Source organism: Barbus barbus (assembly GCF_936440315.1).
Source record: "Barbus barbus genome assembly, chromosome: 41".
Taxonomy (NCBI): Eukaryota; Metazoa; Chordata; class Actinopteri; order Cypriniformes; family Cyprinidae; genus Barbus; species Barbus barbus.
This window is the reverse complement of record NC_136719.1, coordinates 5,942,872-5,959,762: the sequence shown is the minus strand read 5'-3', so window position 1 is coordinate 5,959,762 and position 16,891 is coordinate 5,942,872. Positions and strand designations below refer to the sequence as shown.

General features: G+C 35.5%; 1 protein-coding gene across 2 annotated transcripts; it reads left to right on the top strand.

The window, feature by feature from the left end:
- The first annotated feature begins 9,114 nt into the window (after positions 1–9,114).
- On the top strand, positions 9,115–15,772 carry LOC306860362 (troponin I, slow skeletal muscle-like). Of its 2 annotated transcripts, none has more exons than XM_079402024.1 (6): positions 9,115–9,452; positions 10,552–10,593; positions 11,253–11,384; positions 11,724–11,813; positions 13,171–13,347; positions 15,080–15,772. In XM_079402024.1, exons 2-6 carry the CDS (start codon positions 10,585–10,587, stop codon positions 15,182–15,184), a joined length of 513 nt encoding a protein of 170 aa, XP_079258150.1. In that variant the 5' UTR covers positions 9,115–9,452; positions 10,552–10,584; the 3' UTR covers positions 15,185–15,772. The 2 variants fall into 2 exon arrangements, with proteins under 2 accessions (XP_079258150.1, XP_079258149.1); XM_079402023.1 differs by lacking the exon at positions 9,115–9,452 and adding an exon at positions 10,195–10,378.
- The last annotated feature ends 1,119 nt before the right edge of the window (positions 15,773–16,891 follow it).

The window sequence follows — 16,891 nt, the reverse complement described above, 5'->3', positions numbered from 1 at the left end:
CAAAGTTTATTAATTACTCGGAATGGTTCTATTAGTTCAGTCTGAAGCATAAAGAACATTGATAAATCATTGCACAATGCACATTAAGTAGATACTGTCCATCAGTCTGACTAAAATAAACAGAGTCAGGGTCCACTAGGTTTATGTGGTTTTTAAGCCGTTGTTCCAGCCGTTACAATGTTATTATGGTGGCCATGAGACATACATACGGTGGCCAAGAAGTGCAAAACAAATCACGATTCTGAAAACGAAATAAATTACAAACGCAAATGCAAATCTAAAAAACAAAATAACAATTCAGAAAACACAACAACAATTCAGAAAACATTATAACAAGTAAGAAAACACAATGACAAATCAGACAAACCGGAAGAGGTAGGTATAGTTTGAGACCGCGCCATTGGTTTGGAAATAGATTACTCACCGCTGACTGGACGAGACATCTGTCAATCAAGGTGTACAGGAAGAACCAGAAGAAGAACAGCAGAGTCAACTGAAGCATCAGCTCCATTGGCACAGATGCTCAATCATGTGTTATCGTGTATTTTAACACGATCGACCAGGGTTCGATCCCGCCTTTTGCCAAACTTTTTTTCTCCATTTTCAAATCTCATATCACATCGGAAAGACATTTATTTTCAATAAAAATTAAGGAAATAAAGTTGAAAATAAAGTATCGGGTATGGTTAGGGTAGGTGTGGGGAGGGCTTTATTGTACCAATAAATCTGTATCTGTATCAAAAATGTATCGCTATTTGACAGAACTATGTCAAATTTACAGTCCCTTCCATAGACACTGTATTAGAAACACCCTCGCATTAGCATTAACAAATGCTTTTAATATTCTGATTCAAAGGTAATATAATACAGAGTACAGTGTTGTAAATGTACATGCATGTACAGGTGCTGGTCATAAAATTTGAATATCACGAAAAAGTTGATTTATTTCAGTAATACCATTCAAAAAGTGAAACTTGTATATTAGATTCATTCATTACACACAGACTGATATATTTCAAATGTTTATTTCCTTTAATTTTGATGATTATAACTGACAACTAATGAAAGTCCCAAATTCAGTATCTCAGAAAATTAGAATATCAATTAAGACCAATGCAAAAACATGAAAAGTATGAGCATGTACAGCACTCAATATTTAGTTGGGGCTCCTTTGGCCTGGATTACTGCAGCAATGCGGCGTGGCATGGAGTCGATCAGTCTGTGGCACTGCTCAGTTGTTATCAGAGCCCATGTTGCTCTGATAGTGGCCTTCAGCTCTTCTGAATTGTTGGGTCTGGCGTATTGCATCTTCCTCTTCCCAATACCCCATAGGTTTTCTATGGCGTTAAGGTCAGGCGAGTTTGCTGGCCAATCAGGAACAGGGATACCATGGTCCTTAAACCAGGTACTGGTAGCTTTGGCAGTGTGTGCAGGAGCCAAGTCCTGTTGAAAAATGAAATCTGCATCTCCATAAAGTTGGTCAGCAGCAGGAAGCATGAAGTGCTCTAAAACTTCCTGGTAGACGGCTGCGTTGACCTTGGACCTCAGAAAACACAATGGACCAACACCAGCAGATGACTTGGCACCCCAAACCATCAATGACTGTGGAAACTTTACACTGGACCTCAAGCAACGTGGATTATGTGCCTCTCCTCTCTTCCTCCAGACTCTGGGACCTTGATTTCCAAAGGAAATGCAAAATTTACTTTCATCAGAGAACATGACTTTGGACCACTCAGCAGCAGTCCTGTCAAGACGCTTCTGACGCTGTCTCTTGTTCAAGAGTGGCTTGACACAAGGAATGCGACAGCTGAAACCCATGTCTTGCATACGTCTGTGCGTGGTGCTTCTTGAAGCAGTGACTCCAGCTGCAGTCCACTCTTTGTGAATCTCCCTCACATTTTTGAATGTTTTTTTTTTCACAATCCTCTCCAGGGTGCGGTTATCCTTATTGCTTGTACACTTTTTTTCTACCACATCTTGTCCTTCCCTTCGCCTCTCTATTAATGTGCTTGGACACAGAGCTCTGTGAACAGCCAGCCTCTTTAGCAATGACCTTTTGTGTCTTGCCCTCCTTGTGCAAGGTGTCAATGGTCGTCTTTTGGACAACTGGCGAGTCAGCAGTCTTCCCCATGATTGTGTAGCCTACAGAACTAGACTGAGAGACCATTTAAAGGCTTTTGCAGGTGTTTTGAGTTAATTAGCTGATTAGAGTGTGGCACCAGGTGTCTTCAATATTGAACATTTTCACAATATTATAATTTTCTGAGATACTGAATTTGGGACTTTCATTAGTTGTCAGTTATAATCATCAAAATTAAAGGAAATAAACATTTGAAATATATCAGTCTGTGTGTAATGAATGAATCTAATATACAAGTTTCACTTTTTGAATGGTATTACTGAAATAAATCAACTTTTTCATGATATTCTAATTTTATGACCAGCACCTGTATATTTTTAGGCAGCAGCTATTTGCACTGTGTAAACAGTGATGGAGGCTATTTAACTAAGTGCAAATACCTATTTACACTATGTTAAAATAGCAGGATTTTCTGCTATGTATACTACTTGTTGCAAATAGTGGCAATTATCTGCACCGCAGTATTGTAGTAAAAAAAAAACAGTATGCAATAATAACGTATTGAGTGTAAATTATAATTTTAATTCTAATTATTAAATGGATGCCACCTTATTGGGACAATAAATCCCTCCCTACACCTACCCTAATCCTACCCGATACTTTATTTTCAACTTCTTGATTATTTCATAAATTGTTATTGAAAATAAATGCCTTTCCGATGCGATACGAGATTTGAAAAGGGAGGGAAAAAAAGTTTGGCAAAAGGTGTGATCGAACCCGGGTCGATCGCGTCAAAACAGAAGATGACACGCAATTGACTATCCACGCCATTGGAGCTGATACTTTAGGTGACTCTGCTGTTCTTCTTCTGGTTCTTCCTGTACACCTTGATTGACAGATGTCTCGTCCAGTCAGCGGTGAGTAATGTATTCCCAAACCAATGGCGCTGTCTCAAACTATACCTACCTCTTTCTGACTTGTTATTTTGTTTTCAAATTTGTCATTGTGTTTTCTGACTTGTTATTTTGTTTTTTAGATTTGCATTTGCGTTTGTAATTTATTTTGTTTTCAGAATCGTGATTTGTTTTGCACTTCTCGGCCACCGTACATATAACAGTTAAAAAGATATATGATATAAACAAACTATGTTTCATATTAAACGTAGCAACAGATATTTATCAACAAATAGAGATTTTGAGAACGACAGATACCATTAATATATAATTATGTTTAAATATGCATTTTTAGGTATATGCATATTTATATTTAAATTTCTAATTATATATTTTATTTAAATATGCAATTTATATTTATATGCATTTCACAATTAATACTTATATTCAGCAAACATTCAACTTAAGACATTTGAATAGTTAGAAAAGATTTCTATTTTAAATAAATGCTGATCTTTCAAAATTCCCACTTATCAGAGAAGCCTGAAAAAATGTCACTGTTTCCACAAAAAAATTCAACCACACAACTGTTTTCGATATTGAATCAGAATATTAGAAATATTAAAATATAAGAAAAAATATATTAAAACACACACACATACATAAATATATATATATATATATATCTGCTAGGGGTAATTTTTCATTATTATTTACAACAGGTAATTTCTAGTAACTTTTCACTATTATTTCACTATTATTTACAACAGGATCTGCATTTCCATTGGTTTAAAATATCTTTGTTATAAGGGACAATTAAACAAGTTTGTGCATAATCCTTTCCTGGGGAAAAAAAAAGAACTTGATTTTCAACAGTCAATGAATTTGTGACAGGTGAATGTAAAAATGTTTGACAAACCAATCATGTCAGTCTCTGAGTACACTGTAAAAAAAATCTGTAAAATTTAAGGTAAAAAAAAAAACAGCAGCTGTGGTTGCTGGAATTTTACCATTAAAAATACGGTAGCAACATTTTAGGTTTTACAGATTTAACTTAAATTTACAGTTAAATACCGTAATTTAATTAACTGATATAATGTTAATATACCAACCTGAAAACTGTTTTGTACCATTGTAAAACACTGATAACCACCAAAAGCAGGTGGTGATGAGAAAGTCACATGATGAACCAAAGCCCATCACAAGCAGCTTTTAAATAATAACATATATAGAAGATGCACGTGTCATTCACACAAACACTAAACACCATCATGGTAACACACATGAAACTGAAACAATGCAAGAAACATTAATTTAACAACATTAGGTACATACAACCCTAATGTTCAAAACTGATAAGAAAAAACTAAGAAGAAACATAGTTATTTCAACAACAAAAAACCCATCAAATTTGAAATGTAACGCAGGGAATTCTGGGAATGTCAATTAAATCAATTATTGGATAAATTATTGAATAAAATCCTTCAATTATTTAATTCAATTTTATGTTTATTCACTGTAAATTATACATACTTTTTCACTTCCAAAAATACTACCGTAAAATGTAATGTCCAATACAGTTTTGCACCGTATATAGTAGGGGAATTTACTTTTAACCATTTAACAGGTTTTTACTGTAGCATTTACAGCTTTTTTCCATTAAATTCACAGTCATTTTTAACATATAATTTAAGACGCTAAAAAAAACTGAATTCTGTAAAATAAGTATAATGAACACTTTGACGCTCCTAACGCCTCCATTATGTTTTATAACACCCAACAAATCAAACAATTCACCCCTCACGCATGTTTACATGTCCGACAAAAACTCAGGATGGCTGTTGGTTGAAATACTAGAACTGAAAACATCAACAAACACATCAGTGTCTGTAACTCTATTCGTATGACTCTGCGATTATGACTTTGCAATCTGTTCCAAATTAACCAATGCACTTAAGTGAAGTGACCTTCTACTAACTGAGTATGTATAGGCAGCATTGAAGACTGCATTATTCGACTGTCTACAGGAATAGCTCTGGTCTCATCTCCAGGCTGTTCGGTGCCCTGGGCTGTGCCTGTAGCCTTGCAATAAAAGGCAGATTGTGTGTGTGTGGAAAACCCCAGAGCCGGAGCTTCTGAGGAGGCTCTGTTAAAAAAAGCCACAGTCTTGAGATGACTCAGAAGTCTGGCAGCTTCCTTACAGCTTGCTGGACCTCACCACATGTACGCAATGGCTTGTGCACAGCAGTTTCAGAATAAAGTCCTCTTTGAGTGTGTGTATAGTGTTGAACTGTAGTTAGACCAAAATACAGGCCACTGATTGTTCTGTAGAGGCTGCTAAGCTTTAATTTACTCCGTCACAAGTCCTTCAGAAGTAGATAAGAGCTATAAATGTGTAGTTATTTATTTACTCTAATAATATTATGTCATAATGGAATTGTCTGATTGTTCAGAGTGAATAAGGTTGCCTTATTTGACTCCTGTTGAATGTCTCTCGCAGTTACATAATGCTTCGGTCTGCACCTGGACATGTTGTGGCGTCTTCTCCAAAAGGTGTGTCGCTGTGGTTTTAATGGGGTTAGAGGCGGCACACGGTGGCTGTCAGACTGCATGGATATGGATTCACGCTCAAACACACTCACGAGTCACGAGAGAAATGAGCTGCAGTAATAGAGCCATGTGAATTGTGTTCAACAGCTGAGCCCTGATAATAAACGCTGCAGGAAGGATGCTCATATATGCACATCCATCTACAATGAATTAATTTGAATTATGTTTTTTTTGTCCAAAATGTGCCATTGGTATGTTACCTTTTCAAAAGGTACACATATGAACCATTTAGCTACTATGTAACTTTAAGGTAACTACCGTGCATCTTTTAGGGGTAAATAAGGTACAAATGTGTACCTTTTGAAAAGCTTTTGTACCTTTTTTTCTTAGATTGTTCAGTTTTTACCAACTTTCTTCACAGTATCTTCTTTTGTGTTTCATAGAAGAAGTTAAAAGTTCAGGTTAATGTGCAGTTCAGGAACTGTGGTTGTCCCGTCTCTCTCTAGACACATTCTAGAAGGTTGTGTGCGTCATTGACAGAGGCATGTGAGGAGCAGAGATACCATGTTTGTGTAAACTGTGTTAAAATAGCAGACGAGTGTGAGCCTGATGAATTCTGCGCGCCTCTTAAACATGCTGCTCTTGTGTTTAATAAACAGAAAACAGATACTTTGCTGAACGATCTCTGTCAATAAAGTGCAAATCCTCTAGGAAACTAAAGCAGCACATTTTAACCGCTATCTATTTAAAACTTAATACTAAGACTGTGAACTTATTAAAATGTATGGTGATATATGTATAAATGGAAAGTTAGACCTAATTAGTGCATTGGTAGCCTTCATTTTTTTTTTAAAGCTTAAAATCTCAGGGGTACTTCAAATCAATATTTTAGATCAAAAGAGTTTCACTGAAAAAGAGTTTGGGAGTCCCTGAGTTACATAATACATTTAAAAAAGTCACAGTTGATTGGATGACAGCGCATATAGATATCCAGCAGAGGGCAGACTGACTCAAAAATCATGTGGACTGATGTTTAGGATGACGAATGTAATGTAATATATATATATATATATTGCATTACATTCATATATATATATATATATATATATATATGTTATATATATACACATTACATATATATATATATATATATATATATATATATATAAATTTTTTTTTTTTTTTTTTTTTGAGGGTGAAACAACACCTACAGAGAAGCATCTGTTGACATGATCCAGCTAGATAAAGCCCTGCTGTAGGTTCTCTGGTACACAGTAAGACTGAATGAATGACTGATTCTCTGGCTTCTCTGAGTGCGGCTGCTGTTGTATGACGTCAGTCTGACATTGGTCTAAATATATTTTTATAACATTGCCCCTATGTGATGAAAACACTGGTTTGTTGATCTAAGGTCAGGTCTAGTGTTACAGGCCACTGTAACAAGTGGCTTCATAAAACCAACACTGAAATGTGATGATGAGGCATGACAGGCAAAAACATTCATTCTTCATACATTGGTTAGTTTGGAGATTTTGGGTTATTTGGTTTTTCATAGCATGTTGTTTCAAACTAATGGAAAGAAAACATCCAAAATATACTGTATTATTCACTGTTTATTGCACTTTATCTATATTTGCGACTGTACACACTAATCTTTTCAGTCTTCATCTTTTCAGTTTTCAGTCAGAAATCTCCATTTCGGCAGCATTTACATACACCATATTTATATACTTCACAGCTGTATTCATATTCTGAAGGTTTTACAGAGGAGTTTGTCCAGATATCAATTGCCTGATTTTAAACAACTTTTTATTCCTAAAACATGGAGACAGTATTTTCAGATTTATAAAGTGGTAAAACAGATTTCTAAAATTCTAAAAAACTTTACTTCCAATGCATGTCGACAAAATTAAACAAGAATTTTGAGCCTCGCTTTACCCAATGTTCAGATTTCTGTTCTGGAAAATTATGCAGATTAGTGCATACTCAATTAGATAATGCCACATTTGCATATTTAAACATAACATTTGAAAACTTGTGATATAATTTATTTTTTTGCAATTCTTAATGTAATCAATCAACTGGGGAAATATGATGATGTCTAATTAAAAAAAAATACCACATTCACCCGTGCTGTCTCGTCTTCTTCAGGCATCTTTACTGGACTATTCCAAAAATACATATTCATAGTAATTGCTCAAATTCAGTGAGTGCTGTGTCAGTGTTTTTCTAGGTCAGCATGAGTGGATCAGGGTTTGGGTGAGATGCTTCAGCGCTGCAGGGGGATCTGTGAGGAGAGGAATGTGGCCCTGCTGCTCGACAGGTGCTGGATTTAAAACACACACTTGCAGACAGACAGACGGATCACAACACCACACACACACCCAGAGGGAAACATTCTTTCTTAAGTGAACTGTAATGTAAGCATTTATTATAAATGTATTGCATCACTTGCTCACCAATGGATCCACTATCTGGCAACCAGATTAATTCTAATGTCAGAATTAAAGGAATAGTCCACACAAAATATGAAAAATTGCTGAAAATGTACTCACCCTCGGGCCATTCAAGATTCTAGTTTGTTTCTTCATCAGAACAGATTTGGAGAAGTGCAGCATTCCATCACTTGCTCACCAATGGATGCTCTGCAGTGAATGGGTGCCGTCAGAATAAGAGTCCAAACAGCTGATAAAACATCACCATAATCCACAAGTAATCCACACCATACCAGTCCATCTATTAAATATCTCATGAAGTGAAAAGCTGTGTGTTTGTAAGAAACAATTCCATCATTATAGACAATTTTAACTTCAAACTGTCCATTTAAAACATAAGTCCTCAATCTGCTTTCTCCAGTAAAATAAATAAATAAATAAATAAAAAATAGTCTGGTCTGAATCCAATGACATATGCACGGATCAAGCACCGCTTACAAGTGAAAACAGTCCAAAAAAGTTCTGAACAAATATATGGGTGGATTTTGATGTGAGAGGAAAAAATAGGAGATGGATTTTTTCACTGGAGGAAGTTTATGGATTATGGATTCATATTTTGGCCAGAAGTGACAGTTTAAAGTAAAATTTGTCTTAATGATGGATTGTTTCTTACAAACACACAGCTTTTCACTTCACAGGACGGATTAATTGTGGATTATTATGATGTTTTTATCAGATAGTTGGACTCTCATTCTCACGGCACCCATTTAGGATCCATTGATGATCAAATGACGTAATAATACATTTCTCAAAATCTGTTCCAACAAAGAAACAAACTACCATCTTGAATGACCTGAGGGTGACTACATTTTCAGCATTTTTTCATATTTTGTGTTGACTATTCCTTTAATTCTGCCATTTGTTTTGGTTGCCAGATGTTACTGTCTCATGTTGATAGTTAACGTAATGATCTACACCTGTGGTTATTCCAACAGAGCACATGTGAGGAAAAATCTCTGCGAGTAAAATGCTTTAGAAAAGCGGTGTTAGTCCCGAGAAAAGCTTTAGCAACATTTGTTTTGATGTTCTATATCTAATACAATGACACTCCATCATTAACAATGGCTTAAGTGTCCAAATACTTTTTGGAGCCACTGTATATTGACATTTCACAGCATAGCAGACGAATCGGCTCTGAGCAGATAAACCTGACCAGTGATGGTCCACTGGCACAGCAGACAGACAGATAGTAAAGAGCCGTGGAGCCATGAGATGAACCTAATGTGTGAGACACGGACAGACAAGGAGAGAGAGAGAGTGTAAGATTTGTGCTCTAATAATATCCTCCACTGACAGATTAGAGATACAGAGATGCTCTGGGTTAAATAAGGGAGCACATCTCTATTCTGTTATCAATTATCAGTTTGAGGACAACACAATACAAACTACAAACACACTGTAAGGTAAGATGCTTGTACTGATGGGAAATCTGCTGATCACAATAGACTTTTAAACAGTATATTTCATGAAAAATTACATGTAAATTTAGTTGTTGTTGTTTTTTTTTGTATACATTTCTATATTTAGATATTTTATTCTACATTTTTTCTACATTCTACATTAATTTGACATTATTCTGTATTCTAGACTTCAGTGTTCTTCATCCTGAATTTCTTATCATTTTCATAATTAATAAAGTCTTTCATAATGGTCAGGCAATTATATGGGTTATTATGATGCATTAGAGAAATATAATTTAACATAATTAATAGTTTGATGTAAGTTGATGTAACTCGTCAAGAGTAGGACTACTGTTTATTGTGAATATTTTCTGCAAATGAAATGTTTAAGAATCTAAAATGTAATGTAATATAATATTTAACTTACATAAGACATTCGGTTTTGGAGAATTTATGTACTATATTATTATATTATACCATACTAAATGAAATATTACAATATTGTCTTTTTTTTTTTTTTACTTTTGTGTTGATATTTGTGAGTAAGTGACAATTTTCTTGCAACCTCAAGCATTTACTTTATTTTATTATTTATTTATTTTTTTCTCCCAAAATTCACTCTTCATCAAATGCTTTATCTCTTAAGATAACTTTCTATTTGTGGAACCGGAAGAGTCCAAATTCTTGCTCTTTGTGTTAATCCAGCTGAGAAAGTAGTAGGATCACTCATGACTTTGTTTAAGGGGCGTTTCGGTCACTGACTAGAGATATGCAGAAAATGTGAGTGGGTCAGAGGAGGACAGGATGTGGCCGTGATGTCTTCATAAATTCATTCAGTGGGAATTCAGTGGGAGTACTGAGTTAAATTTGATTTCATGTGTCAAATACATCTAGAAAACATTCAATAAAATGATTTTGCTCTCTTTTAGTTGCCAAGATGCCTGAACAAGGGTAAGTGTGGCTCTCTAACAATAATATCTTGTAATACGTTGTCAGTATATACTAATGTACATTGTATGCTGTATTTTCAGGCAAGAGGTAAGTTATGCATTATTTTCTCTAATAAAATAACTAAAACTTTGATTATTGATCATCTGTACTGTGTCATAACTTTCACATTTCTGTCCCAGAGGAAATCCAAGATCTCCGCCTCAAGAAAGCTTATGTTGAAGGTTGGTTTGCGGCACATTTACATTGTATAATTCGCCCCACTTAACAAGCTGCACTATTTGAGATTCAAGAATTATGATGCAAATTGTAATACTTCGAGGTAAGCGGTTTGTTCAAAACACTAATTCAAACTATAGTATTTTTTTATTCAATAACACACCCCTAGATGGCAGAAATGTGTCTAAAACAATGGTGGGCCTGTTCCAATCTCTACACTTGGAGTCTTGAGAGTAACTAAGTGTGCAAGACTGTCCCAGGACTGAATAAATGACAAGGAATAGACACTGAATCCTCTTCAGAGCAGTATTTGAGGCTAAGCATATCCCATCATTCATCAAATTAATTAGGCTATTACATATAATCTGCTAGTAAATGCTTGCAACTGCTTTTTATCAGTTAATTAGAAGCACCACAATTAACACACTGTGTCTTCTGTTAGGTATACTAAACAGACAATAATAAGTTCATTTTGAAGTGCAAATGTAGAAAACCAAAATGTGTAAATAAAGCTCTGATAAAAACGTGTATTTTTACAACACTGTAAGTGTGTCCATCAGGTATTTAAATGTTCTCCATTCCCACTTGAACATTTGGTCATAAGCAAAGACCAAAAATGTGGATATTGGAACAGTCCCATTGATATACAGTTCTGTGTTGTCAGAGTTTAATGGTGGCCAAAGCCAAGGAGGAGCTGGACCAGGAGGTGTTGGATAAAGAGGAGGAGAAGCAGAGGTATCTGATGGAGAAAGTTCCTCCTCTGCAGACACAGGGCATGTCATTCGCTGAGCTTCAGGTAAGGGTTCTTCAGATGAAGTCCACCTAATGTTGCAATCACTGCCGCTTGCGCCACTCTGCCTATTATTTTTCATATTAGCTTTCATAAGGCTGATGCAAATGCCTTGCCCTATGCCTGTCTGTCTTAATTTGATTAACTGCAATGTAAATAGCCAACCATGGGCATTATGTTTGAGTAAAATGATAACTAGGAAAATTGCCATATGATATTTGGTTTCTTATAACAAAAGATCTTTTGGTTGAGCTTTACTGTTGTTAGTTGTTGTTAGCACCCTGTTTAATATAATACGCATTCACATCAAAAAGAATTCCTGATTAACATTTCTGTCTCTTTTAGGAACTCTGTCAAGAGCTTCATGCTAAGATTGATGTGGTGGATGAGGAGCGCTATGATATTGAAGCCAAAGTCTTACTGAATAAGCGTGAGGTATGAAAATCCACATAAGCCATAGTTTAATAACCAGCTGGACAATGCCACAACTTGCTGTCTTCATCTGCTCTATTTGTAGGATTCTAATATTAGTGTGCAGTTCTGAGTAACTGCGATTTCATTAAAACGTGGAAGACATTTTCCACCTTTTGTTCCAAAACTATGTGAGCTAGCTTGCTGGCGACTCCCTATATAGGCAACTGCCTTCTGAGGGAACATAATTAAATGGAACCTAATTAGGAACAATGTAAACAGACGACAACTGTGTGTCACAGTTTGGCATTAGCATGATGCTAAGCTAACAACATGGCACTCTAATCATCTTAAAAGTTCATCAAAGTACACAAAAATATTAACTAAAATAGCACATTTAAATTATTATGAAATGTATTTAGATATACTGTTCACTTTTGAAAGAAGTTTGCTCAGAATTGACATTTCTCTTGCTTAGTTTGCTGTTTTGAATGGATTTGTTCATTGCAGTGCATTATAGCATTGCCTTCTCCAAAACTAAATCATCCAAAATGGCATAGTGAGTACTACAGTACTAGTATGAATGTGTGTAGTATGAATTTAATCCGGATGTACTACATTCATCATGTTGTCACTAGCTATTTTTCCATCCAAAGCTGCAAAATTATCTTATGCGCAAAATTGGAATATTGCATTAAACATTTGCAAATAAATCACCGTTTCCATCCAGTGAGATGAAGAGAACAAATCATCAATTTCTGATAAGCTGGTGCCAAATATCAGTAAGAAAAATGTAATTTATTGCAGTAGGAGAAAACACTGCAGGGTCTTTCTTATATATAATAATAATTTATTTGGTAAATGTGTTTCCATCGTAATTTATGCACATTTTTATTATTGGATAAAACATGTATCCAACTCAGCTGAGCACATATGTTTTTTTTTGTGCATTTTTTTAGAATCTATTCATATCTTGCATCTCCATTCAGCATTTTTTTAATGCGATGTCCCAAAATGCACATAAAAATAGGCAGATGGAAACAGCTACTGTCGCTTACGGCGTCAGTTGCACCGCTTCAGGTATCAGTCTACTATTTAATGAATATGATCTCGGAAATACTCTTTATTTCACGTATTGTTTTTCACCTAGGTTATAATAGGTAAGTAGGCCTATTCAGAAGCAGGAATGCAATGCTACCCTTGAACCTGGAAGGTATGATGTTGCCTACCTTTTGGATTAACCTTTCATATTATGCCGAGGTAGCAGGAGAATGCTATTTATGTAGTAAGCACACTAGCTTTTGGAACAAAGCCTTAATGTGTCATTATGCTTATAGATGTGTAATAAGTAATTCAACAAACAACTGTTCATCCTCTATAGGTTAAAGACCTGAACATTAAAGTTCTGGACCTGAGGGGGAAGTTCAAGCGGCCCACCCTGAGGAGGGTGAGGGTTTCAGCAGATGCCATCCTCCGATCTCTCCTTGGCTCAAAGCACAAAGTCTCAATGGACCTACGAGCCAACCTAAAATCTGTGAAGAAAGAGGATACTGAGAAGGTATGACGTCATGTGAACACGTAAAGTTATATGACCAAGCCATTCAAGCCATGCCAAATGGGTATATCGATACAAATTAAACCTTATAAAACAAAACCACACAAGTAGAAACATTATGGAATGTTCAATGTAAGATAATGGGATAAAACTGTTAATCCCTCAAGGTTATGCCAGTGAAAACATTACTAACATTGCTAACCTTCTATCTGGACTGGCACTCGGACAACCTGTGGATCAAACAATAGGCAACGAAAAGAAACAATGTACCCTGACTATTCAGAGCTTAACAGAGCTCAGAGAGAAGGATGACATCACCAGCAGCAGCTGTTTCAAAGGCAGAGGCTCATGGGATATGAAGCGGAGGAGTAAAAGGCAATTTTAGAGACCAAACGGTGACAATGTTCATTCTTGTCAGTGTTTATCTTGAATATAATACAGGTTGGGTGTTGTATGACAAACACTAGAGTGGACAACAGAAATACGGTACACTAGAAAAGCTTTTGTGTGGATGTGTAGCTGAATTCAATGGAAATGGCCTTTTCTAATTGTATTTATTTGATTAGAGATGAAACGCAACACAACAGAGAAAAGAAACCCTGAATAATGTAGTGAACCCAGAAGATTAAATGGATGTTCTATGTTACTTTCAATTCAATCTCTTTGAATTGCCTCAGTCACATGCCATCAATTACCCAGTAGTGGCCAGTATTTGAACATTTTTTCAAGAATCTGTCCTTTGACTTGAACTTTACTTGTCTATGTTCCGAAGCATAATATTGAACCTTTTAATCCACTATACATTTCATAAAAGAAGATATCCTGTCCGATGTCCGATTTGTGAATGAGCTGATTCTTTTCAATGAACGTGCTGAATCGGATTGCAGATCGCACTGAATGATTCATTCACAAATTGTGGGTTGTTCACGAGTCAACAAACAACTTACTGATTCAATGATCCAGTTAGACGAGTCTCCAGTTAAATTTGGCATTAAATCAAAATCAAAAGTTCCATTCACCTGCGTTCATTTGAGTGCCACGCCCATATCTCAACATCCAATCAACAACAATCCATAGAACCAAGTCCCCGCCCTACATTTGTTCTTTTTCCATGATTCGTTACACTTGAATTGCCGCTACTTCTGCTTCATTGCGACTAACAATCCATTGAATTGTTCATGTCTGAAAATGTGCCAAGACCAGCGAGATCCTCACAACGTCAGGAACTTGCAAGCGAAAAGTCAATTATTAATTTTGAAAATGATTATGATTATCAAAACCTTTTAATACATTTCATCAGAAAACATGGCTTCTTTTGAATGACCTTTGATGCAGAAATATGCTTTTTAGAACTATACAGTGTATTTACAACATCCACCAGCAGGGGCTAGTCATCTTGCTAATGTGTAATAATTGACGATCGCATTATTTTACATATAGATCTGCTTACAAATACGATTGCTTGTTTCTGCTTCTTCTTCATTGTGTTTTGATCCAGGCATTCAATACGCTTTCAGAAGATGTACAATAGCGCCCCCTACCATCTCGTAAATGATGGAAAATTCTGTCAGTGGTGGGGAAACAGCGAACCTCAAGTCTTTAAAAATTATCTATTTTCCATTCAAATCTTTCACTCAAGTGGAATCACCCAAAAAGCTAAACCCAAATTCAGTATAGAGATATATATTCAGTGTAATTTACTGTAATGTAGTAACATGTCTGCCTCTTTCTGCAGAAGAGGCCAGTTGAGGACAGCGACTGGAGGAAGAACGTGGAGGCCATGTCTGGTATGGAGGGAAGAAAGAAGATGTTTGATGCAGCAAAAGGCCCCACCCAGTAAAACTCTAGTCTAGTAAAGTCAACACTCAAGATTATGCAACGCATTGTTTGGCAACAAAAAAGGGTTAAGTTTAGAGTTACATACTAAATATACCATTAAATACAAGATATACTGTTATTTCAGATGTTGTTGATATGACAATTGTAGTTCATTGCAACTGCTCAACATTGGTGCAAGTCATTACCCAACTTTTTATGTTTTAACTTTTTATAATTACTAGCCTAGTTTATCTTTTATTATGTCAATATTCAGTTATTAGGAAGAGTCAGTGGAAGGGCGTACCAATGCATTATGAGAATAAACAAAGAGTAATATTTGTTGATGTACAACATTATATATGTTTAATCTTTCCAAAAGGTTCCCATGCTCAGTTTGGCATTGTTTTCTTTGAATTATTGTTTATGAAAGCTCATAATTCTGACTTGCAGTGCTGAAATTAAACATATAAAATAAAAAGCACAAAAAAGCTCATTCAAATTGTATGTAGGTATGTTATTGTACTTGCAAAAAAGTGTATAATAACACAGCCAGGATAGTGTGATAACGTCTTTTTGCATGCTATATAACAGTAAAGTGCCTGACGAATTTAAACAGATGTGCTGTGTTTCTTTGTTTAGTCCAATTTGATGCAAATGGTTAAATTGCCATTGAATAAGATCGTGCATAGATGATGAGATAAGGAGCTCTTTCAGGAAGTGAAGCGTTAAGGCTGTCATCTAAAGACAGTGGACTCCAACCCTTATTTGCATAATGGATATCTCTGTCTTCCCTGTGTTGGCATTGGGTGGGGTGTTCAGGCCACTTCTGCATGCCGTTCTTATTTAACGTTTAACAGTTGAAGTGCATTGTGACATTCCTCACTTGGAATGTTTTCTTCTCTACTTGCATGAGTGAATATAGAGGCAATTGTAAATGAAACAATATAGCGGAAACATGCCACCAGATTTGTCATTCCAGTGGAGTTGCCTATTATGTCCTTTAAGACCAAACCCTTTGGTATACTGGATATTCTACTATGTCTTTCATATATTCTGGTCAAAGTACAGCAGGTCTAGCTGTCTCTTATAGGTGTGGCACAGGGAATAAAGCAAACACCTCCAGCCTTTGAGCTTCAATGAATTCTGAAGAGCAAATACCACTGTGAATAATAACATAAAGTGATGTCCTGTATGCTTGACTTCATTTAAAATGTTGTATTCTAGTGTATTGATTTTATGTCTTATGGAACACATGTAAGACAATGTTTCAAAATGTAACTTTGTTTTGAAAACAAGCACATTTCACCCTATCTACACTGCTACCCGAAATAATGTGACAAAACTAGATTCAAGACTGAGTTGACACAGCATGATTTTTTTTCCTATTAACAATGAAGATATCAATGTCTGTAAATGATATCATTGATTAAAGTAGATAAATTCTACTTTAATAAAGTAGCTAAAGTTTGCTTAAAGTAAATGAGTCACTGACTTGGAATGACAGATTTATAATTCTACATTAAATATTAAGATATAATATAATATAATAGTTATTTTAATGATATATTCAGCTTTTAGCTTTCTGATATTACAAAACAATTTTTACATTGATAAGTATGTAACCCTGGACCACAAAACCAGTCTTAATTCGCTGGGGTATATTTATAGCAATAGCCAAAAATACATTGTATGGGTCAAAATTATTGATTTTTCTTTTATGCCAAAAATC